General features: G+C 37.5%; 3 protein-coding genes and 2 long non-coding RNA genes across 7 annotated transcripts in view; 1 reads left to right on the top strand and 4 right to left on the bottom strand.

Moving 5' to 3' along the window:
* The window catches only part of LOC116330502 (major histocompatibility complex class I-related gene protein-like), a 135,483-nt gene extending 127,928 nt beyond the window's left edge, over positions 1–7,555 (bottom strand). For both annotated transcript variants that reach the window (XM_039605491.1, XM_039605490.1), the window contains exons 1-3: positions 7,432–7,555; positions 5,619–5,879; positions 818–1,087 (exon numbers count right to left, since the gene is read on the bottom strand). In XM_039605491.1, coding sequence (XP_039461425.1) covers positions 818–1,087; positions 5,619–5,879; positions 7,432–7,492 — 592 coding nt within the window. In that variant the 5' untranslated portion in view covers positions 7,493–7,555. The remainder of the gene's footprint in view (positions 1–817; positions 1,088–5,618; positions 5,880–7,431) is intronic.
* LOC116309268 (class I histocompatibility antigen, F10 alpha chain-like) overlaps positions 1–25,447 on the bottom strand; it is a 263,890-nt gene that overhangs the window by 203,853 nt on the left and 34,590 nt on the right. The window contains exon 4 of the mRNA XM_039605493.1: positions 24,531–24,833. Coding sequence (XP_039461427.1) covers positions 24,531–24,833 — 303 coding nt within the window. The remainder of the gene's footprint in view (positions 1–24,530; positions 24,834–25,447) is intronic.
* On the top strand, positions 7,638–10,033 carry LOC120435672. Of its 2 annotated transcripts, XR_005609818.1 has the most exons (4): positions 7,638–7,689; positions 7,925–7,979; positions 8,070–8,119; positions 9,459–10,033. It is a non-coding gene; the product is annotated as an uncharacterized LOC120435672 (long non-coding RNA). The 2 variants fall into 2 exon arrangements; XR_005609817.1 differs by having other exon boundaries at positions 7,644–7,979.
* Positions 12,128–19,206, bottom strand: LOC116314860 (class I histocompatibility antigen, F10 alpha chain-like). Its single transcript, XM_039605497.1, has 7 exons — positions 19,101–19,206; positions 17,775–18,035; positions 15,673–15,951; positions 15,244–15,546; positions 14,523–14,618; positions 13,845–13,862; positions 12,128–13,718 (listed from the first exon to the last, which is right to left on the bottom strand). The coding sequence occupies exons 1-7, from the start codon at positions 19,156–19,158 to the stop codon at positions 13,669–13,671; spliced, it is 1,065 nt and encodes a 354-aa protein (XP_039461431.1). The 5' UTR covers positions 19,159–19,206; the 3' UTR covers positions 12,128–13,668.
* On the bottom strand, positions 22,395–23,507 carry LOC120435671. The gene is made up of 3 exons (XR_005609816.1): positions 23,453–23,507; positions 22,866–22,900; positions 22,395–22,697 (listed from the first exon to the last, which is right to left on the bottom strand). It is a non-coding gene; the product is annotated as an uncharacterized LOC120435671 (long non-coding RNA).

Below are 25,447 nucleotides of genomic sequence, written 5' to 3'. Positions count from 1 at the left end.
GAGAGTGGTTAAAAAAAGAATGCAAGTAAAATAATTAAAAAAAAGTTAAAATTTAAATAGATACAATACAGTTTTCCGTATAACAAAGCTATACAATATACAATATACAATATTCAAGTAAGGGTAAATGACATTAAGTGTAAACCAGGCAGAGTAGTGCAAATAGGCAACTAGTGCAAATTTTTAGTAATGTACGGTAAGAGATAATGTAACAACAAAGACTTAAGAACTGATGATATTAAAATTATCATAAGGAGTGAGAAGGATTAGAAATGAGTATATCAGAGCTAAAACTGTGGAAGATGATCTGCTATGACGACCAGGAGCAACTTTAAAAGATTATCATTATTATTATTATTTAAACTATGTTTTCTTGTATTTGTGTCAGTGTTGATGGTAAACTTGCACATAAACCACTACATTGGACACTGATGTGTCACTCCATGCCTTGCAGGGTTATAGTTGTTACATATATTGTTATACTGTTATAAAATATTTTTAAAATATATTTTTATGTTATAGTTTTTACACAGTGTCTATAAATTATTCATTTGTCAAATTCATAAGTCAAAATGTTTGTTGTACAACTAAGTGGACATGTAAAAATACTCTTTGAAAATGAAAAGTACGTTTAAAAAATGAAGTTCAAAAATCTTTTTTTCATGCCTTAAGATGAATAAAAATACTCAAGAAAAAAAAAGCCCTGATTGAGGTTTTCATAATTCATGCATGAAAAGGTTAATTTAATATCATATTAAGTAATAAACTGAGACATATAACTTTTGGTTAACAATCTAATTCTGGTCATAGATTTTACCTGTTTTCATCAGAGAGCTCCTCCCATAGTTCACATACTTCTTCAGCCACTCAGGACACTCCTGCTTGAGGTACTTCTTTTCCTGAGCCCAGTCATGATCCAACTTCTGTCTGATGCGGGCAGCCTGTTCATTTGGAGCGACCCACGTCTCTGTCTCCAGGTCAAAGCTTATGAAGTCCTTTCCATCATAACCGTCTTGGCGATATCCTTTCACTTCACCTGTTTCTTCATCCCATTCACAGCCGTACATCCGCTGGTAAATGTGAACACCTGACAGAAAAACAGAGACAAAGACTGCAGTGAACCAGAGACAGGCTGCACTAAAGTCTTACACTGACACAGAGACGTGATCAACATACAGTGGCTTGCAAAAGTATTCGGCCCCCTTGAACTTTTCCACATTTTGTCACATTACAGCCACAAAAATGAATCAATTTTATTGGAACTCCACGTGAAAGACCAATACAAAGTGGTGTACACGTGAGAAGTGGAACGGAAATCATACATGATTCCAAATATTTTTACAAATAAATAACTGAAAAGTGGGTGTGCATAATTATTCAGCCCCTGAGTCAATACTTTGTAGAACCACCTTTTGCTGCAATTACAGCTGCCAGTCTTTTAGGGTATGTCTCTACCAGCTTTGCACATCTACAGACTGAAATCCTTGCCCATTCTTCTTTGCAAAACAGCTCCAGCTCAGTCAGATTAGATGGACAGCGTTTAGAACAGCAGTTTTCAGATCTTGCCACAGATTCTCGATTGGATTTAGATCTGGACTTTGACTGGGCCATTCCAACACATGGATATGTTTTGTTTTAAACCGTTCCATTGTTGCCCTGGCTTTATGTTTAGGGTCGTTGTCCTGCTGGAAGGTGAACCTCCGCCCCAGTCTCAAGTCTTTGCAGACTCCAAGAGGTTTTCTTCCAAGATTGCCCTGTATTTGGCTCCATCCATCTTCCCATCAACTCTGACCAGCTTCCCTGTCCCTGCTGAAGAGAAGCACCCCCAGAGCATGATGCTGCCACCACCATATTTGACAGTGGGGATGGTGTGTTCAGAGTGATGTGCAGTGTTAGTTTTCCGCCACACATAGCGTTTTGCATTTTGGCCAAAAGTTCCATTTTGGTCTCATCTGACCAGAGCACCTTCTTCCACATGTTTGCTGTGTCCCCACATGGCTTGTGGCAAACTGCAAACGGGACTTCTTATGGTTTCTGTTAACAATGGCTTTCTTCTGCCACTCTTCCATAAAGGCCAACTTTGTGCAGTGCACGACTAATAGTTGTCCTATGGACAGATTCCCCACCTGAGCTGTAGATCTCTGCAGCTCGTCCAGAGTCACCATGGGCCTCTTGGCTGCATTTCTGATCAGCGCTCTCCTTGTTCGGCCTGTGAGTTTAGGTGGACGGCCTTGTCTTGGTAGGTTTACAGTTGTGCCATACTCCTTTCATTTCTGAATGATCGCTTGAACAGTGCTCCGTGGGATGTTCAAGGCTTGGGAAATCTTTTGTAGCCTAAGCCTGCTTTAAATTTCTCAATAACTTTATCCCTGACCTGTCTGGTGTGTTCTTTGGACTTCATGGTGTTGTTGCTCCCAATATTCTCTTAGACAACCTCTGAGGCCGTCACAGGGCAGTTGTGGAGCTGTTTTGCAAAGAAGAATGGGCAAGAATTTCAGTCTGTAGATGTGCAAAGCTGGTAGAGACATACCCTAAAAGACTGGCAGCTGGAATTGCAGCAAAAGGTGGTTCTACAAAGTATTGACTCAGGGGCTGAATAATTACGCACACCCCACTTTTCAGTTATTTATTTGTAAAAATGTTTGGAATCATGTATGATTTCCGTTCACTTCTCACATGTACACCACTTTGTATTGGTCTTTCACGTGGAATTCCAATAAAATTGATTCATGTTTGTGGCTGTAATGTGACAAAATGTGGAAAAGTTCATAAATAATACTTTTTGCAAGCCACTGTATAGAGGATCTACATTTATACCTGCTTTTGTCTCAGTGGAAGATTTTTAAAACCAATCATCATTAACAATGTAGATTTTAGAAAAAGACACTGGGACAAAACAGAATTTATTTTCTCCCGTTAGCACATCTACGTCCTGCCTGCAGAGATATCACTGCACAGTTTATCTCTGCTGTTGTAGGTGGAGCAACTTCCTGTGAGCTGCAGGATCAGACAAACACACTAAGCTGGAGTCCTGAGCAGCCGACACAAATCCTGATTCTAGATTTACTTTCCATCCTCTGAAACTCTGCAGCCGTCATCAGTCCACCAAAATCCTTCCTGTGAGAAACTAAACACCAGATTGTCCTGAGGTTTTTCTAGAGGTGTCTCTGTTTAATATGATCATGTGATGTTAATCTAATCTGGAGTTCTACTTACAGTATTTCAGGCTCCAGCAAATGCTTCATGTCATCATTGATGACTATGCAAGAAATAATTTTTGATAAATCAGTTAATTTCTTGTGCTGTGACCTGACAAAAAGGTGAAAAAGGTTCCCCTAAGATTTTACAACCATGTTGTCATTTTTATTACATTTACTAAGACCAGAGGACTGAAACAATAATTCAGACCTTGAATTTGACTCCATGCCGGGACACTTTTGGTGTTTTTCAGCGCTGTGACCAGATCAGATTTTGCACTAAAAATATTAAAACATTCATGTTAATGATATTATTGGATGTGTAGCACAGAGATCTGTGAGCGTCTTTGAGTAGGAACCTGAGCGCCACTGATGCTGTGATGAGAGCTGACAGTCTACAGGTGAGAGCGACACAAGGAGTCATTCCTGCTTTTATAACATCGCTGCTTTCAAAGCCACGAGAAACACCTCGGTGCATCATCACAGGTATTTTCTTTATATGAACATGTGGAGTTACACACCATCTAGGTTCAATTCCACACTTTTCCAGCCTGTTTGGTTAATAAATTATATTAAAATTGCTAATCAATAAATCAGGACGCCGTGAATCTCCATGAAAATCTCGCAAAAACACCTCCTTATAGGCGGCAACAAGTATATACATGTTAAATGACAAGATATACGTGTTCAAATAGTGTCAATTAACTCACAACTATATGATAATTCTTCATAACTAAACAATAAGAACAAGTAGTCTGATGTCCTGTGATCATTATGAAGCTATAATTTGAAATATAATAACACGTTAAGTTTTTGTACAAAGTATCAGTATTGTTGATACCGCCCTGAGCTCAGTGACCCGCCAAGAACGCTGTAACTTTCCGCCGCTCGTAAATGTTGCGTAGATGAGTGACCAAAGCTGTGTTTAATGACCAAAACAGTCCGTGGGTTTTTTCACCGCTCATAGGGAGGCTTTCTGGAAGGGTTCTTGCTGAATTTTACGGCCTCCTGATTTAACGACACCACCTTAATAATCAACCTTCAGCCAGTTTATGAGAAAAGTGAGACATTTTAACACTTTACTTTCCTTGATTATATTTTCAGATTGTTGTTTATTAGTAAAAAAAAACAAAAAACAAAAAAAACATTAAATTTTAAATCTGGGACCAAATATATTAAACATAGACTGAAACTCATATTTACTGTCTTATTGTTAAATAGGACAAATAGAAACTGTTAAACGTCTGTCTGTTAGTTTGTGTTTCTTATTTTTGGTCTATCTACTTCTCACCAAACTGTTGTACTATTGAAGTAAAACTAAAAGTTAAATATTTATTTATTTTCCACAGAGTAGCTTTAAGTTTGTCCCCGATTTATTTATGGAACCTCTGCTAATGAAAGATAATCCTGAAAACATTTCCTCATGAAAACAGGCTGAATGTCTGCTTTATTTTCACAATGGTTGATGCATTTAGTTAAATTCATTCATAAAGAGGCCGTGGACAGTGAACGGGTCATTGAGCTGTCTCTACTTTCAGCCTGTTACAAAGTCAACCCTGTTTGAGTCTACTTTTTGTATTAAATATAACATTATTATTATTATTATTATTATTATTATTGTTATTATTATTATTGTTATGTGTTTAATGGAATCTGGAAAAACTGCTGTCAAAACTGTGACATCACAGCACATTTAACATCTCAGCTAGATGATAAATTATTTCATCCTAAGATGCTGTTGATGGTGTCTGACATATTTTCTTTTTCTAGAATTTATTACAACATGTGATTATTTGTGAGGGTCGTCTGAACTGAGACACGGAGCGACTTCCTGTGAGCTACAGGAAGAGACAAACACATTAAGATGGATCCTGAGCAGCAGACACAGATCCTGATCCTGGGTTTAAGTTTCCATCCTCTGAAACTCTGCAGCCTCCTATCGTTCTAAAAAAAATCATATAACTGTGGGAAAACTACACACCAGACTATGTTGAGGTTTTTCTAGAAGCTTCCACTGAAGGAGAGTTTCAGTCCAGGATTGTTTTTAATAAAAGTCAAATATTAGTTCACAATAATTGTAAAACAAATACACCTCAGACTGATTATTTAGATCCAGCTGATTTTCTGGAGATTAATTTCTGAATAATCGATTATTAAGAAATTGTAGCAAAAACAACCATCAAGGTTTCAGAGGCAAAAAATCCTAAATATAAACAGAAAACTTCAAATGTCATGAATTTATCTTTATTATTTGATTATTGTACTGTAGTTCTACATTCATTATGAATTATTATGTTAATAATTTTAATCTGTAATCTGAATGAAACATTTAATATGTGTGCAAACCTGATTACTACTGTAAACAAAACACACTGAAAACATTAACAGCAAATATCAGTAAAAAATGAAACATGAACAAACCTCCAGTTTGGTTGAAGCACTGCTTTGCAATCTCAATGTTGGCTTTGAACGTCTGCTGGGTGCCCTTTAAGCCCTCAGTCTGACTCTCCCAGTACTGCTGATCTGTGTTCCTGGCAAACCAGTCCTGTTTGGGCTCAGCTTTCTCCGTGTTGCTGTCATAATAATCAATCTGAACATCATCAACCATCCCAACAACCACAAACTCTGGGAAGTTTGGGACTTGAGAGGACGCAGTGTAGAAATACTTCAGCGAGTGGGTCACTGTAAGAAACAGTTAATGTTGTGAGATCTCAGGAACACAGATTTATAAATCATTTTATTTTTAAATAACACAATAACAAAAACTACAGCACATTAAAGACATCCTGTAATAATCCTGCTGTCCCTTCAATAAACACAAAATAGATTTATGAATAGATATTCAGTGTTTAATGTAATTTTTCTGATCCTCTTCTCTTCAAAACTTCAAATTCTAGTTTGAACCTGATTATTCACAGAAAGTTTTAAAACTGGTGTTTATCCTTCAGTTTGGTTTAATTCAGTTTTCATGATTGATGGTTTGAACTCATTATAGGTTTTAATTTAACTATATTTTTATTTTGTTTTCATTGTTAAACAAAATACATATTATTTTTAATCTGTTTTGCTTTTGTTACGAAGCATGACTTCTGAAGTGAGTTGTTCTCTTTTGCATTTCAATTTTTGATATTTCAAATTATATGAATTGATTGAAGCATATCGATGCTTCTTCTTTGTTTATATTATTTTTATAGATTTTTTTAAGCTTAAAATTGTTACAGAAATTTTTACTTCCAATATCTGATCGATAATATTATCAATAAAACCAAAGCTAATGTTAGGTAACTATTATTTGGGGAATATTATCTTAGCAATTGTTATTTTATCTTTTATTCTGTAATCAGGTTTTCAGGTGAGTTTTCACTTATCAAAAGTCAACAATATTTGTTAGTTTAAAACTCTTCTCATTAGCGCTCCCTGGTGGAGATTGTTTATAAATTGCAAAACTTTTCTGGTATTTCTCACCTGCAGCTTCTTATTGATCATACAGCAGTGATACAAAAATTAGTTCATGCTGGTATGTGTAGTGTATTGGCACTTTACATACATACACTATCTGATATTATTAAGTAATAACGATTTAATTTGTATCTCAATTCAGTTCAATTCAAGTATTCACAAGGATAACACTGGTGAATAATACTGAAGACAATACAAAGCAGGAGTCTTTTAACTTTTAATAGACTACATCAAATGACATGTGACTCTTCATATACTGAACAAATAATTTTTAAATAATAGTAAAATAAAAATAATATTTATAAAGATACTTAAATGAACTTTAGTTAACTTTAATGAGCAGCTGAAAATGTTTTAAACCCTCATGAAAATGAAAATAGTACTTAGTTTTTAAAATAAACGTTTTAATTATTGTCACCAGATTATCACCAGACCTCCTCACTGATGTTTTATTTGTTGGACTGTTTGGAGAGACAGCAACAGTCACAACCCGGAAATCATCAAATAGTTTTGGACATAAGTCGCCTTGTTTTAATCTTTGCCTTCATCTAAACTTTAATGTTTATTATTAGGTACTGAAGAGATAAACAGACGATTTAATTACCTGTATAATATAATCGATTGTTTCTAAACATTGACATTATCTACTAGGATCCATTACAACTAAATGTTTAGCGTACAGGAACTTTCAGGGGAGCAAACAGTCCGTCCATTTGTCTTTCAAATTACATAAATCTGACATATAAAAAGACAAAAATATAACAGTCAAACTGACCTGCCGCTGCCCCCTGTATTCTCAGGAGAACAAAGAAGATGAAGGCCTTCATTGTGACCATAAACAGCCAAACCTTTAACAGACTTTATGCGTTCGCTTGTCCAGAAAAAGCTAAAGCTAAAATGGAGAACCAGGAGATACGTCACCATTAGCCTCGATCAGAGCCAATAGGGATTTACTCTGAGAGTAAACGTCACTTAAATCAACGAAACTGAAAGTAAAATATCTTCATATGAACCAGTTTATCACGAAGGGAAGGTTAGTTTCATCTGGTCTTTATAAATTTTTATGTTATGACAGGTGTAGTTCATGTTATGTTGGGTATACACTGTATAATTTATTTTCTATTCAGTGGATAAAACCTTGTTAAGTTTCTCAGTGGAGTGATTTGTATTCATTTTAAACGGATACACATCCACTGATACACACTTATCCCTCCTCCCTTTCCAAACGCCTTCGATGCTTGTCCCTCTCCCGGTGTTGTGCCAAAAAGTGATTGCCAAAAACTGATTTCCGGTCTAGCCCGGCTAGTAATCAGGTCGTGACAAGTAAGCTCTCCAATTCTCACCTCCCTCGTATTATCCTTGCTTTTGTTTCCCCGTACACTGGCACTAATCTCTACGCTCCTTTTTCCGTAGACCGTTCGAGCACTTCCTCGTGGCGCCAGAATTGTGTTGCTTGTGTCACTGTAAGTATAACCCCCTGCACTGTGTCCAAAACATGTCTGTGTGTTCTGCTCCCGTGGTCCACCCGCATCGTGTCATAACAAAGAGACAACTCATTTTAAATTGTATTTTTGAGAAATTTGTTCCTAGCAGCTTCTCACAAACAAACACATTTGCTGAAATTGTTGAAGTGGACTGAAAATCGGTGGCAACAGGAACGGTAACAAACAAGTTAAAGTACTGAGAACAGCAACTAACAGGTAACTGACAAGGTCACGACAGAAGTACAGCACAGGAATCCTGAGTTTGTCTGAGTGACTTTCCAAGAGTTTTCCCTCGAGAGAGAGATTATCTGTGGATCTGTTTGTGCTGGCACCCTGGACACGCTAGCAATCATTCCTTTTGTTTGTAACCCTGTTTTGCCTTCACCGTAAATAAACACAATGTCACTGAACCTTTAAGTCTCACACTCTTGAGTCCAATCCTTTCTAGTGTCCATGACAGTTTAATCGATTAACTGAGAAACTGTAGAAAAAACAGGAACCTGTAAATATTTGGAGTTTAGTTGGATGAAATACTTTCATCATGATTTAATCATCAAACCTGCTGTTGATTAGTTTTCCTTTGACCATCTAATTGTGTATTTGGTTCAAGACTAAGCCACTGTGGTCAAGGCAAGTTAATACCATCTAAACAAGAGTTCGGACTGTGATCTAAATGACAAATTTTCAATGTACTGCAAAAACAAAAACACATTAACAGCATGTGTCAGTAAAAACAACAACAAACCTCCAGTTTGGTTGAAGCGCTGCTTTAAATTAGCATTAGGAAAAAACGCAGTGTTCCTCTCCCAGTACTGTGTATCTGCTGCATCGTTCATCCACTGCTGTTTGGGTTCAGCTCTCCTGGTGCTGCTGTCATAACGAATCATCTGAACTTCATCAATCATCCCTGTGGACCCGGCTCTGGGGGCTCGGGGTCCGTGAGCAGTGTGGGCTATTATTATTATTATTATTTGGTGTGTGTGTGCCTGCACTGCTACTGTTCTCTGTCCACATTTGTATGTAGGCAGGTGTGTGTGTGTGTGTGTGTGCATGTGTTTTCTGTGGCCAAGTCACAGCCACCTTCAGGCCTGGTGGGTGTGGCCCTGTTAGGGGACTGGCCACACCCAAAGTCCTTGCCACACACCTGCTGCTGATCTGGGCTCGTCGGGGGAGCTATTTAGGAGAGCGATGGAGTTTCCACCGACGTGGGATTATTGCGTTAGACTTCACTTCAGTCTTCTAGTTTGGTTTAAAAGTCAGTGAGTGTATGCCTGCTGGGATTAAGTGTTTTTACGGCTGTCTCTATTGTTTTCCTCAGGAGGAGTGTGGAACGAGAGAGAGCAGTGAGCACGGGGAGTGCAGAGACACAGGAGCAGAGAGCACTAAACAGGGACTTTTTGGGAAGAAGACACGACACGGGAGTAAAGGGGGAGCACGGGGATTTATTGTCATTTTCGCACTGTAAATAAACGCACCACTTGCAGTGAAGAGTCCAGCGTTCTGGGTCCTCCTTTCCCCCACATCCCCACGGCTTGCCCTGGCAAACCATGACAATCACAACAACCACAAACTCTGGGAAGTCTGGGACTTGAGAAGACGCAGTAAAGAAATATTTCAAAGAGTGGGTTTGTGTATAATTATTTTACTTGATAAGCTGTAGCGATAAAAGGTTTTAACTCTTTATAAAAATGAAAATGGTATTTTGTGGCGAAAATAAAAGTTTTGGTTACAGCCACTAAATTACCAACAGACCCCCTGACTGATGTCAATTACAACTGTTGGATCATTTAGAAAGACGGCAGGTTCACTTATAAAAAGATGTGCAATGAGCAATTTAAAGAAATAGCCAAGTTGATTGATTTGATTTTTTTTTTTTGATTTGATTTTTTTATTGATTAGCATTCGAATATCTCAGTGAATACAGAATACAGAATAAAGATTACCACAAAGCAAAAAATCAAGAGACAAGGCTAATCAAAAGGTATTGGCTGAAGCATTTGCTTATTACGCCAACCCTTTTAACAAAAAATCTTTTGCATGCAGCTCCTGTACACAGGGCTCGAAGCAAAGAATAAAACAAAGCAAAAACAAACAAACAAACAAACAAACAAACAAAACAAACAAACAAAACAGTTCAAAATATAAACATCATTTCTCGTCTTCTAATGCTAAATGCTAATTATTGGGAATTAGCATGAAATGCAGGATTTGTTTGTTTTATGCATTTATGTATTCACCTCACACATGAACAATTCCCAGTTCAAGACCAGGAGGAGACACAAACCCAGACTCAGGGAGTCATGAGAAAGTCTACTCCTTCAGTCCAAGCAGGAATAAATGGGAGGCTTGTGTCAGGAAGGATATTCAGTGTAAAATCTGTACCAGTTAAAGCATGAAGATCGGTCCACATTGGCGACCGTTTGGGAAATAAGATGAGAAGTACATTAAGGTTATAATATAATTATAATCTACAGGGATTTATTGCAGCTGAAACAGGCTGCAGTTCTCTGGGGATCAAATGATGCAGAAAAAGGCTGCCACAAATAAAAAGACAAAAACATAAAATTCCTAGATAACCTGTCGTCACCTCCTGTATTCCCAGGAGAAGCAGGAACATCAAGACCATCAACATGTAAACTTTTAAGAGACTTTATTAGTTTTATTGTCCACAAAAAGAGACTCGGTGCTTCCTGCTCAGGTGTCAAAGGTCCATCAGAACAAATAGGAATTCATCCTGAGAGCAAACGTCAGTTATATCTGGTTTAAACTCACACATTGAACCAGTTTTTGATGGCATCATAAAATCTGTTCTTTGTGGCTCATGTTGAATTGGAAACAAAAATATCAAAAATGAATTCACTGAATCTCTGTCATGTGGCGCTCTGTGGAGGGTAGAGCAATAACTGTGTGATCACAAATTTGTGTAGTTATTGAGTCGTGATATTATATTGATTATATGTAATTATATTGTCGAAGGCATCATATTCTTTTATTCATGTCTTCTGTGGTAGTTATGTGTTAGCATTTTAAGGTACTTATTTAGTTTCAGTCTAACGTTGGACCTACTTTCAGCTCAGCCTGCTATCTACTGTTATCATTCTCATGTAACACGCTGTTACCTCTGTACTTCTCGGAAATGAGACCCAAACAAACAAAGGATAAAGAGTCAAACAATGTTCTTAAACTGAAAAGTTAGCTCCTGTCAGCTTATATCTGCAGCTTCAACACTGAAAACTGTTCGACTGAAGAGAAATTTAAAACCTCTGCAGATGTTTGAACACCTGATGCTGTTCTTTTCATTTCCTTTTTTCTTGGTACTTTTAATATTTAAGTTCTAGTTACTTCATGGTTTAGTGGTCAACACGTTTTCTTTACACAGAAAACATCAATACTTTTAGACTTGAAGGTGACACAAAAACCAAATCAAACACATGGATCCAAAAACATAGTATAACACAATAGAAATGTGTTTGAACAGACAAATTACAGCTGCTTATGAATTAAAGTGAAAGCAGCATTTAACATAAGAAAAGTTGAACAAAGGATAGAAATGAAAGAGCATCGTCCAGTCTGTTTTTAGGAGAGAGCTGTTCCCATAGTTCCAACAGAGGTGAAGCAGCTGCTCTTACACTTCATTTTAGTTTTAAAGGCACATTATTTTGGAGTGATCCATGTCAGTGTTTGTATGCAATGCTATGACGTCTTCTCCAACATAACCAGAATGATCATTACTGGTAACTGTTACCTCTTCAGAGACCAAACCAAGTGAGATTCATCTAAACTGATATCACATTTTTTCCATCATTTTTTTCATGTGAAAAGTCAGATCTCCCCTTTAGTTACATCATTTTATAGTTTATAGTTTAGTTTATACAATAGTTTATATTATTGAAGCAAATATTCATGAAACTGTAGCTACAGTCACATGGGAAGAATAAACTCAATGTGGATTCACAACAGGACAAAAAATAAGAATATTGTGGATTTTATTAAAAAGTCATCATAACAAACATAGAAAATAAATTAACAGCAATACTTACATTTATCTAATAAACAAACACCAGATATAAAAAAAAATGTTTACAAGAGAGAGAAAAACACCCTTAAAGTACTGAAATACGAGAAGGAAGTATTTTCATCAGCATTCATTAGTGCTGAAAACACACTTCAGTCTCAAAATATTTGAAATGACATTTGAAAGAAAACTAAACAGGTTTATATAAAAAGGTGATAAATTTGTCCAACAAAATAAGAGTAAAGGTAGAACAAAATAATAAAAACTAGCAAAACCAGACAATACAGGAGGCAAAGTCAGTGAGCACACAGGGAACAAAAGGAATGAAAAATGTGTTCACAGCATTATTGAAAAGCTACTAAACACAGTGACAAAGAACTCCATCCATCCATTTCCTGTCCTGCGTTCTCACTGAGATAAAATAAGACAAGAGTGGAGCCAGTCCTCACACACCAGGGCAGAGACGAAGCAACCTTTATCATCAGATTTGTAAGTTAAAAAATAGTTTACTCTAATAAATTCGGTGATTTAAAGTCTCCAGTTAAAAATGTGAAAATCCACAAATGTTACGTTACGGGAAATAAATCACCAAACCCTGTGAGTATATAAGTGTCATGCATGTAGGTGGACCTGTGTATTTCTGTTTATGTATATCTACATTTATACAACTGATGCTGGAAATATTTAATTTAAATTAAAGTCAACAAGCATGATGGAAAAACAATGATTCACAGTTTAGAGGTAACGAGGTAACAGTCCTCGTTTCAGCGCAAAATTTACACAGAAATTTAAAAAGAAAAAACAAGAAAACATTATTTTCATTTCTGCAAATCAGCATATTTACATTGTAAACTGCAAATTGAGAATTTACCCACAATACTGTTAGAGCAAAACTATTTGTTCTAATTTTGTCAGCTTGGTGTTTTTGTAAACATTCTTATTGGTGTTAATATTTATCCAAACCACAGAAGTGAAACATCTGTCCTGTTCTCTTAAAAATCTCACCTAAACTCACATAAAACAGCAACAATTGTAAAACTAAATAAAAAATACCTTGTGATTTTTTTAACATCAAATCACACAAAAAACAGAGATTAAAAAAAGGGGGGAAAGCGAAACACATTTTATGAAAGCTTTACAGTTTCTGGCCAACAAAAGTCACACTAATGTTTCACTGAACTGCCTTTAACTTTGATGCTGACATGCATTCACTTCATTAAGCTTATACTGTTTCATATATTTATTTCAGTGAAATGCACATGTTGAAAATGATGTTTCATGAACCACTTCAATAGTAACTTGAGCCTGATGACTCCTGGCATCAGGATCTTGTCCGTGTCATCAGGGAAGACAAAATGTATTAATGGAAAAATCTGTTCATTCAGTGTAGTCAGGCAGCCAGCTGACCCCACGTTGATGAACCTTGACCTCCGATACATTGGAAGGCTCTTACACTACCCAGGAAAAAGTCCATTTAATGTATGAACTCACTGTGAGCAGTGATGTCTGTCATTTAGGCTTCACAAGGAATCATTTTCTCTTGGACCTCACGGTTTTCTACAGCTGTAGGTCGGAAACACATCGTTAGTCCACAACACTTTTACAAACAACTGACAGATCTGAAAAACTTTTTAATCTACAGAGTGCACATAAAACTCAAAGAAAACAGATCAGAAACATTTCACTTACGAGATGGAGGTCGTTTGTCTGTAATGAAAGAAAGTAAAAAACAGGGTTTGTTAAACATTATGGATTTAACTCTGTGATGTTGTCTTATTATCCAACAGTCATATTCTCAGTAAACTCTGGCTCTGAGCCTTACTGTAATAACTGCTGGATGAAACAGTGTGATAAAGCGATGAGAGACTCGACGACATCTGTATGCTTTTCAGCATCATTTCATTCACACGGTTGCTGTTAACACGCAGTTGCGGCTTTCCAGTTGCTCGCGAACATACACACCAACAACAACACTGAAATCCAGGACACTTTTAACCCGGCGAGGCATCATTGCAGATGCCCTGCAGGTGCGTTCACCTCCCCTGCAGCAGCACCAACCACACCCCGCCACAAACAGATTTAAATCAAATCAAATCAAATCAAATCAAATCACCTTTATTGTCACGTCACATGTGCAGGTACACTGGTACAGTACATGCGAGTGAAATTCTTGTGTGCAAGCTTCACAAGCAACAGAGTTGTGCAAAATACAATAACGTGCAACAAGCAAAATATAAAAATGGTTAATCTAAAAAGTAATAAATATATGTACCATATATAAAGGTATATACGTATATATTTAGTGTTCAATGTGAATAAAAGAAAGCATCAACTCAAAGTCCTACAAAATCTGCTTTGTCCTCTCACCTGTCTTCTTTTTGTAGATAATGAATCCAATCACAGTGATCACAGCAAGAACACCCAGAGCAAGAATCATGGGGATGATCATGAAGAGGGAATTTCCTTTAGATCAAAGAAAAACAAATCAGAACCTGAACTGATGAAACAGGATAGAGAAGACCACCAATCAGAACAGATAACAGCTCTGATTATAGACAATAAGTCTGTCACTATATGCTTTACCTGCTGTTCATATCTGAATATATTCACTGTGTCTGTGCTTATTTATCCACATTTAACTCTGATGTCTTTGTGTCTCTGGCCCACTGAACTTCTGAGAATAAAAACATCCTTTTTAATTTAGTCAGTAAACTTGATTCTAAAATCAAATCATTACCTCTACTCGTTTTATAAAACTGTGGAGTAACTATACTCTGTTAACTGTGGCTGCTCATTCACAAGGTAAAACATGATTTGGGAAAAAGCATTAGTGTTTGGTAAAGAGTCTTAAATTCCTTTTATGTTCTTAGTTTGGAAATACAACTCACTCTTATTTTCAGCAGGTTCACATAATTATTTCAAGATGGGAAACATGTCCCAGTCTAGACTTTAAGTGTGAAATAAACTGACAAAGTTGTTCTATTTTTAACACATAAAACTGCACAAACTGCCCTTTACTATGCACTATTATATTACAGTAAACTAAATGTGTGCTTCTGACCTTCATCACTTCTGAGTGCAGACTGACCTTCATTGGTTCTGATCACTGCTCTGTCCAGTCTGGTGATGATGTCCTTATTGACACCACAGAGCTGAAACACACAATCGTAGCTCCTCCAGTCCTCAGGTTTGACTGATGAAAGAGCCAGATCAGCAGAAATCTGGAGGGTCCCATCATTGTTGGGCAGGATCTCTCCTCTGTTCACACCCTCATGAAGCTGTTTCCCATCTTTCCTCCAGAACAGTTTGGCTTTGTGTGGATAGAAACCTGTAGCGTGGCAGGTGATTGGAGAGGAGGAAGACTTCTGGAGGAGAGACACTGAGGGAAGAACTGTTGAAAAAATATAAAAGTGTTCGTTATTGTTATTATTACAAATTGTATGTTTGTTGACAATCAATCAACCTATAGTTGATTGATTGTCTTTCCAAGTCCAGTTAAAATCCTGTGTTATTGCACCTGTTCCCCTCAGAGAGCTCCCTGAATAGTTCAGATACTTCTTCAGCCACTCGGGACAAATGTGAGTGAAGTAGTTCTTCTGTCTGGCTGAGAGAGCTCTGTCAGAGTCACACTTCTGTTTAGCGATGACTGCCTGCTGCTTTGGAGCGATCCACGTCTCTGTCTTAAGGTCAAACGCCAAAAAGTCCTCGCCATCGTAACCCAGCTGATCGTAGCCGGTCACATTATTTGTTTCAGTGTCCCATTCGCAGCCATACATCTCCTGATAAACATGCACACCTGAAAGACAGAAACAGTACAGTGAACCAGAGCAAAGCTGCAGCACAGTCTCATATCAATACAGACACATCAACCAATCAACAGTCACTGAAACAAAGCATCTACTGTTTCTCCTGCTGTTTACTGGCTCAGTGGAAACTAATTAAAACAAACTCTCATCAAAACAGTTTAAACTTTACAGAGGAGAAAAAACAGAAACAGACTGAGATGCTACACTCTGAGTCCTTATCTAACCTGCACTTCTATAGACATAAATAAATAGGACTACAGGTTACACGCCTATATACATAATATATAGGCACATACAGTATTTAGAGCTTAAACTAATCATGACAGCACGGTGGTTAGCACTACTGCCTCACAAAAAGAAGGTCTTGAGTTTAATTCCACCATCAGGCCAGGGTCTTTCTGTGTGGAGCTTGCATGTTCTCCACGTGTTTGCAGGGTTCTCCAGCTTCCTCCCACAGTCCAAAGACATGCAGTTAGTGGGGATAGGTTAATTGGAAACACTAAATTGCCCATAAATTGCGAAATGGTTGTCTGTGTCTATGTGTTAGCCCTGCGACAGACTGGAAACCTGTCTAGGGTTTACCCTGCCTCTTTCCCTAAGAGAGCTGGGATAGGCTCCAGCAGCCCCTGCGACCCTGAAAAGTGGATGGATGGACTAATCATGACTTTGAATATTATGTAACGGCCCTGGCCATATTTTGAATCAAGATGTCTGGATTTTGTTCCATATGTGTTTTCTGTGCCTTTAAGTGTCTCTGCAGGTGCTCTTTATGATTTGAGAGATGGGAGCTGCTGATTGATTCCCATCATCAAGTGGCCGCTTTAAAAACCCTCTGCAGCAGTTGTTCCCTGGGAGTAACTGACATTAGCAGCAAACTGTCTGTCCTTGGCCTCCAAACCCTTAGTGACAAATTGTCATGTGTGTCTTCAGTGAACTGTTGGGTTTGTATATAGTGTTGTAGACACTCTTTTAGTGAAAGCTACTGCCTGAATGCTAACAGAGGTCTGTGGTCACATCTTGTCATTTTGTCTGTGTCCTGTTTTCCTTCTCTCATCCCAACCGGTCGCAGCAGATGACCCCGCCCCTCCCTGAGCCTGGTTCTGCCGGAGGTTTCTTCCTGTTAAAAGGGAGTTTTTCTTTCCCACTGTCGCCAAAGTGCTTGCTCATATGACTATGATTGTTTTTCTATGTATCTATTATTGTACGATTTACTGTGCAATATAAAACGCCTTGAGGCGACTGTTGTTGTGTTTTGGCGCTATATAAATAACATTGAATTGAACTGAATTGACTTGACTTGAATCTCAGAGCTTACAGTTTATTTGACCAATAGGAGGGGAGCAGAGAGAAACTCCTCCATCCAACTTTTTGTCTACTAAAAACTGACATGTGAAAATAAAAATGATAAAAACCAAAAACCAAATAATAAGACAGCATCCAAAGTCCTAATCAGGCCCCATCAAATCTGAAAGCCCTCATCATATCATATTATTGTTCTTCTCACACTACAGGCTTACTTGTGGTAGCAGGCCGAGCTTTAACCTCACTAGGAGCGTTCCCAGTTTGGAATGCAGAGACAGACCTGCTCTACTTTTAAGTTTAGTCTTCCTCTGTTTTTATAAACCACTTCTGCACCTCATTAAACTGCCTTCTGTGTGTTTGATCCCTCAAAGTCACCGCTGCTGTGAATGAGTGCTAAACAATTAAAGTAGTGCGAATGGAAAATCTTTAGGTTTTAGTGGTTGAAAGTTGGATTTTATAGAAACTGAATCACAAAATCCCAGATGTTTCTAAACACCTGTTCATTACTCACCTCCTGTTTCATTTAGGCGCTGCTTCACAAATTCAATGTTCCCTTTGAAGATCTGCTCATCTGCGATGGATGCCCGAGTCTGTCTGTCCCAGTACTCAGCTCCTTCACTCTTTGCCATCCAGTCCTGCTTGGGACTCTCTTTTTTTATTTTACTGTCATAGTATGTGAATGGCTGCCCATCTAACACACCCACAGTCACAAACTCTGGAAAATGTGGAATTCCTGATGATGCCGTGTAGAAGTACTGCAGCGAATGTGTAACTGTGGCACAAGAAAATAACACACAGAGGAGCAAACTGTTAAACTTCAGAAACATGATTGTGATTATCATTAGATTTTCCATCATCATGTTTTTTATTAGAAACCTTAAAACTTGCTTTCATTAATACATTTTTGCAAACACCTCACAAATATTCAGATTTATAATAATTAGATCCATTTCAAAATTTCTTTTTATTCACTTTATCTGTGAAATATTATGTAGGTGACTATTAGCATATGATGTTCACATCCTGAAATCTTTCAGCCATTAAAGCAGACTTTGGACAGGTGCACACACATCGTGTAAATGTCATGCTTGATTTTTGGTTTTGCATGAGTTGTTTTATAATTTTATAGTTCTGTTTTTAATCCCTGTAGTTGTGACAGTCATTGCATTGCACTCAGTTTATATTCCCCAGGACAGCCCCATCCTGCGAGAGTTCATGCCCCAGAAGGACTCTGGCTTTTACCTTTCAGGGTAAGCCTTACCAACAATAAGAGAGTGTAGCGGGAGGGATGAGGAGCAAGTCATGGGATGGCTATATTTTAAAGAGATCTGGCCCTGGGGGCAGCAGAAAATGTAGCAGAATTAAAATATTAGAGTTCTATAAAGATATTTTAGGCTATAATGTAGATACTATAATTATATAACAGTCATAAAAATACTCACAAATGCACCTCTTCATAAATCCTGTTCACTGTGTTTACCAGTTTACCAGCAAAATCAAGACGCTGGCTGTTCCACTCATCTTAAACTAACTTTTATGGTTTGGGATTATAACTTCACCCACAGCTGAATTAGTTTTTTGTTTGTTAAATATAATTTTGATATTATGTTATTTTCTTCAATTTTTTGACCCCCTGGGAAGAGGTGTTTACATATTTACTGTTAGATTTTTAAATTGTAAATATTTTTAAGTTGTTGTTGTTGTTGTTTTGTTTTAACTTGCCTCTGCTTCCTTGGCTACACGCTGCTATCCACCTGTTCAGAAGGTTTTTCCCTTCACATAAACACAATGCTGGTTCGGCTGTTATTATAGAAGATCACTACATGGGTCAACTCACCTGCTGCTGCTCCGGATAGTCCAAGAAAAATCACACTCAGAACAAGGAAGGTCTTCATATCTGCTTAAGAGCTGGTAGATGGACAAATTGGGAATAACTTAGAGCATCGATCTTCCAAGATCAACCTCTACTCAGCCAATAACAATCAGGCAGAGCGGAGCGTCACTTAATGCAGAGGGAACGTGTTCAAGAAGGTCGTTGATAAAAACTGAAAATGAAAGTAGTTTATAGCTTGTTGTAGTTTTTTTTTTCGTTTTGTGGCCAGAGACAGTTGAGGCGTTATTATCATCTGTGACAATTTGCGCAGGTCACACGTTGTAAAATTATTGGTCTTGTGTTTGTAGTTTATCATCATCTCAGTATGTTTATCACAGTTCTGATAAACAGTAGTGGTTTTTGATACGGGCGACACGGGCGGTTGCCGGGGGCGGCATCGTGGTGGGGGGCGGCATCACGGGCATCGGCCAAAAAATAAATAAATGCTCGTACTCATGCTGCCCCGACGTCAGCATGAGTCGGGGCAGCATGCTGACGTCGGGAATGGCATAGGCGGTTTTCTATCGCCCATTTGCTGGGAGTAAGGCGCCCTTCGTTTGCAAGGTGCGCCTGCTGCTTGCGGCCGGGGCAGCGGGGATTCTCTGACCGGCTGGAGCGGCATCTAATAACCAACTCGCAAAATAAAACAAATTAAAAACAAACCAACAAACACGAAAACACCAGACATCATGATACAGACTTATAATTTGCACTGATGTTTTTTCGAAATTCTATACGCGAAAAGTGAGCGCGAGAGCCCTCGGTGCGCCTGCTCGCTGCTGAAGTCAAAGTAAACTTTATTGTCATCTCCGCTACATACAGTCCAGTATATAGAGAGACGAGACGACGAGGCTCCAGTTACAGCAGTGCAAGTAAACAAAAAATATATATAAGAAGAGTAAGAAAATGAATATACACTGTAGCACTCGGAGTAAAGGGATCAATAACAATTTAAAATGTATAATTTACAGTTTGATGATTTAAAGTCTCACACACAACCCGTCGAAAGGGGAGGGGGCGGCTGCTTCCAAATAGAGCACATTTCATTCATAATGATGTAAATCCAAGCCCATTATGTATTCATGATTTGAATCCTGGGTTGTGCGAAATCCCAGAAATGAACCCCTTGACAAAGTGAATCTGTGAACTAAGGTGTAGGTCTATTAGGTTATGTTGTGGTGATCCTCGGGTTGAGGGATGGGTGTTCATACTGGAGTGCAAAATTAAAACCAATGGAAGATGGACAAGAAAAGTTCAAAACCATCAGGGGCTCAGTTTAGAAAAAAGAGAAAAGAAGAGGAGGAGAAACGAGCAAAAGATACATAAGCAGATGTGTCATTGGATAATGGCAGGTCATCCTGAAAAATCAGAATCAGAAGACTTTATTAATCCCTAAGGAAATAATGTGGGTTACAGTTGCTCCAAGAAGAAATGGTAAAAATAGTAACAGTAACAGACTAAACTCCAAACAATACATTATGTTACAAATTTTAATATTAATTAGTCATTGTCAATTGTTGATTTGTCCTGTTCTCATTGTATGATGAATTATGATGGCTGTTCGGTAGCTGTTTGCATACAATGCATACTCTCTCTCTCTCTTCATGTCTTTGTGTGTGTGTGCGTGTGTGTGTGTGTGTGTGTGTGTGTGTGTGTGTGGGGGGGGTTCGCTGGGGGTGCCAAAAAGGCTAGGACCGCCACTGTCTGCATCACTGATTTGTGTCATGTGATTACGTCTGCATCTTCTTTCTGCCACAGAAACAAGTCCTAATGAGGTTATTAATGACAAACAGCCTCTGTGTGAGCGACTGTAACATCATGACATCAACAACACTGGACATAAAACCTGTTTTCATTCTATCCTGTGCTGCCGTCAATAGACAAACTAGGAAAATGTTACAGAAAATAATACTAAAATACACTATTATTACTACTATTCATATAGTTATTTTTAGGGGAACGCTAAACTGGCCTTTGAGTTGACCCCAGCAGGATACTGGCGTTTGATCTCACTTCATGTTGTAAAATGTAAAGGCAGCACCTTTAACAGTAGAGATGCAACCATCTTTACATACTCAGTATTTCAGTATTTCAATATTTTTGGTGTCAGGTTGGAACATGACTCACTTTTCACAAAGTTTCTGTTCATTCATGTTATTGTACACTCCTGTCCATCTGAATACTCGACATTATGCACAATCACAATGTTAAACATTTATTCAGATGTACAAGTGTAGAGACAGTCTAACAAAACAAAGACTCATTTCCCTGATTCCATAAATCAAAACACAGCTGACCTGAAACATCCAACATAAATAACATTTACAATAAACACCACATTAGGTACACACACACACACACACATAGACACACACATCATAACTTTGATAGCAGCATTAACCGTCTAACACAACAAACAGTAATAAAATATGCACATACATGTCTCTGTAGTATATACGTAATACAATTACCATTAAAGTCATGACTGTTCATCACTGTCACATGTACCAGGGTTTGAACAAAACATAAATGTGGCAATAACAGAGTACAGCTTTTCATTGCAATACCTTATTTATGGCTTTAATCAAGTATTCATATTTTTATTAAAGATACAACAAATTATTTATGACAACTTTTATAAATCTTAAACTCAATATTTCAAGACATCTCATGTTGATGCTCATTAAAAAAAACAGTGATTGTAAAGTGAGTGTAAATAAACTGATCTGCAGTTAATTCAAAGCAGAGCAAATCAGAGAACTATTATTTTCAACTTATTGACCTTCAATCACGATGCTTGCAAAGGTGTAGTGGTTAGCATTCTGATCTAGTAAGCAAAAGGTTGATGGTTCAATTCCCGCTGAAAACACAAGTCCCCTTTGAGGTTGTGTCAGGAAAGTCATCCAGAGTTAAACTAAACTCAAACATGCAGAACTGCTGTAGCATTAAAACTGAATAATGTTAATACACACTCAGACGAAACACTGAGGAAAGTAAACACATAATTCCTACAGATGTAGTTTTTCTTCTTCTGGATCATCTTTACTTACTTATTATTATATAAAAAAAAAGACCTACAGTATAAAATTATACTTAAAAAATTTAAAATTGTTCTTTTTGTGTTTTTTTCAGTGTTTTTATTTATGTAGTTTTATTTTTATGTTATTGTTATTGTTATTGTTATGTTATTATTATTGTTATTATTATAATTGTTGTTGTTGTTATTGATGAATTAATTATTTTAATTTTTAATTTTTATTCTGTTCTTAATGTTAAGTATTTTGGTCAGGACTTGCTGTTTTAAAGCACTTTATAAATAAAGTTAGTTTGGCTAAAAAGTAACTTTTCTCACAGAAAATAGTAATTCTCTTTTTTTTCTATGACATAAAAGTAAAAATTTGATTCATTTTTGTTGTTTGAGGTCGTTTGTGTATGTTTCAGTCACAAGTTGTGTCATGGAATAAAAAAAGTCCACTTCCATTACAGCAGAAATGTTTTCTCAGGAGTTCAGTGATGCAGAATCCTCATGAAGTGAAGTTAGTCCAGTGTTCAAACTGTCTCCTGTTCAAAGAAAGATTCAGCTTTCATTAACGAGGAGTGAATGAAAAATTCTTCATGCATCAGCAAATGCAATCAGTGTGAAAAGTTACGGATTTCCTTAAATGCATTCAGTAAAACACATGGATGTCTGTATGTGGCACATGTGATGTGTTCAGAGACATCAGTTACCTTTGTTGCAGATTTCACTCTTTGTCAGAATTACTCTAAAGAAAAAAACATTCAGGTGAAAAACTCAACATGATGGAAGAGCTGTCACACACACACTGGGCCATGACCATCTCCACACACACTTTCCTCATCTATCATGTCACTAGTTATACAGTTTAACTAGTTACTTATTCCTCAGTAAAATCTGTTATATGGCCTCGTTATTCATCATATATGAGGTTTTAGTGGAAGCCACTGATTCTTACTAAGATAAGAAACAGCAACTGGAGAGATGTGCACTGTCATAAAAATGTCTAGTTTGTTATATCAGCATGTATGTTGCTCCCTCTGAGGATGTTGTTTCACTTAGATAAGAGCATTTAAAATCCAAAAACAATCGACTGTAGGAGAAGAAATGTGTGATATGATGGTGATGGCAGGTTGATACCTGAAATCTACAGCTGGTGAGTCAGACCAGCTGAACATTTCAGAAATGTTTTTAATAATTCAAAATGCATCAAAGTATAAAGATCCATGAGATTAATGAGTAAAAACATGCAGGACCACACAAAGATTAAGACTGTGTGTCACAGAGAGCCTGTACGTACTTGTCATCAGCTCAGTTTTGATGGTTATGTCTGAAGAAGATTTTGAATCTGAGGAGGAAAAATACAAAATGATTATTAAATATATCCAACTAAAAAAAATAATATGATCGGTTGACGTTGATGATAGTGTTAAATACAAACAGCATGAACACAAACAGGCACGAGGAGAAAGTTTTCTCAGTTGCAAGAGAATTGATCGTTCTGTTTCTGTCACTTGAATATTTAACTTTTTAAAATATGTGAGCACTGTTTCATTATGTAGGTCAGAGCAATTTTGGAAAATCTGCAGTGCTTATAAAATGTATTTATGTGAGCACTACAGAAATCTCAGTTAGTGAACATGGAGAAAAGTTTATTGGGCAACATCCAGGCCATGGAAGAAGAAGAAGAGTGAGGATGTGTGGTGGTGAAAAATGACAGAGAACAGAATAAATGCAGATCCTGAGGAGTTCAGGGAAACGTTGAAGCTAGCAGACGGATGAGCATTTGCAGCCAAACAGATTAAAGCAGGGGTCCCCAATCTCAGTCCACGAGGGCCGGTGTCCCTGCAGGTTTTAGATGTGTCCTTGATCCATCACAGCTGATTTAAATGGATAAATTACCTTCTCAACATGTCTTGAAGTTCTCCAGAGGCCTGGTAATGAGCTAATCATGTGATTCAGGTGTGTTGACCCAGGGTGAGATCTAAAACCTGCAGGGACACCGGCCCTCGTGGACTGAGATTGGGGACCCCTGGTTTAGGATCTCTTGTGAACTTCATGAGAAACATACTGTGAAAATACTAAAATACACAAATGTAAAATAGAAAAATAAAAAATAACTTTTTCCCAAAACGTACAGTGAGAATTAAAAAATAAAGCTGTGTATATATTTGTGGATCTTGACCTTTTGTCCCATTAACTCTGAAATTATTTATTTAAATCAGATTGTAATTAAATGGCTGATTAATTTTTGTGACCATTTACTGAACCACTGTGGTGATGACAGGTTACAATGTACATGGAATAACAAAACAGGCCAGAAGAAAGATAAATATATTTTTTAAAGATTAATAATCTCCCTTTGAATTCAGTCTTACCTGTATTGGTCTTGATTTTTGTTTTGTCCAGTTTGGTGACGATCTCCTTGTTGACACCACTGAACTGAAACACACAGTCGTACCTCTCCCAGTCTTCAGGTTTGACTGATGAAAGTTTCAGATCAACACTCATCTGGAAGGTCTCATCATTGTTGGGGAGGATCTCTCCTTTGTGCACATCCTCATGAAGCTCCTCTCCATCTTTCCTCCAGAACATCTCAGCCACGTTAGGAAAAAATCCTGTAGCGTGGCAGCTGATGGGAGAGGAGGGAGACTTCTGGAGGAGAGACACTGAGGGAGGAACTAAAGAGTAAAGAGGTTTTTAGTTTGTTATGTCTTATTAACTGTACTTTAATATTACTGTTTCTGTTGTCATAGGGAAAAAGACAAGGAACACCCTAGATATGATGGATAGATAGGCCTCCAGTCCAAGAGAAGCCAAGTGTGTCCACAAAGTTCATGCTAAAAAGTGTAATGTTCAGACAAGTTGTTTATTTAGGCTGATAAAAGCCTAAGAAGAACAAAAAAAGAGAGTACTAAGAATACAACGAGGACACCTCGTAAGGAATAAAGAGTTCACAGAAACACAGTACTGGACGATAAACAATAAACACAACTGGAACTAAACTCAGGCTAGAAAACATGAAGGAAACACACAAAGATGAAAACTTAAAAAAAAAGCAGACTAAGAATCAAACTGAAGACATTTAATAATAAACAGAATTTGAAAGACCTTCTGGGTCAAAGACACAGGACCAGTTTATCCAACATAAGCTGCTCTGCAACCCTGGAGCTGATCCCAGCTGTCAATGTGTAAGAGGTGGACAGGTCACCAGTGTATCACGAGAGTAATGTAAATGCAGAGTAATAAGGAAGAGATGGAAACTGACAATAAAAGCATAAAATGAAACTAAGAA

This window comes from Oreochromis aureus, linkage group 22 (genome assembly GCF_013358895.1).
Source record: "Oreochromis aureus strain Israel breed Guangdong linkage group 22, ZZ_aureus, whole genome shotgun sequence".
Taxonomy (NCBI): domain Eukaryota; kingdom Metazoa; phylum Chordata; class Actinopteri; order Cichliformes; family Cichlidae; genus Oreochromis; species Oreochromis aureus.
Note: the sequence above shows the minus strand (reverse complement) of the source record. Positions and strands in the feature narration are given on the sequence as shown.

Bases quoted from the DNA above. Each gene is read 5' to 3' on its own strand.
- LOC116314860 (XM_039605497.1), bottom strand. From the start codon at position 19,158: ATGAAGACCTTCCTTGTTCTGAGTGTGATTTTTCTTGGACTATCCGGA. The intron at 15,952-17,774 runs GTGAGTAATGAA...TCTGTCTTTCAG, and splicing joins GCGCCTAAATGAAACAGGAG to GTGTGCATGTTTATCAGGAG. The intron at 15,547-15,672 runs GTGCAATAACAC...TTTTTTCAACAG, and splicing joins GAGCTCTCTGAGGGGAACAG to TTCTTCCCTCAGTGTCTCTC.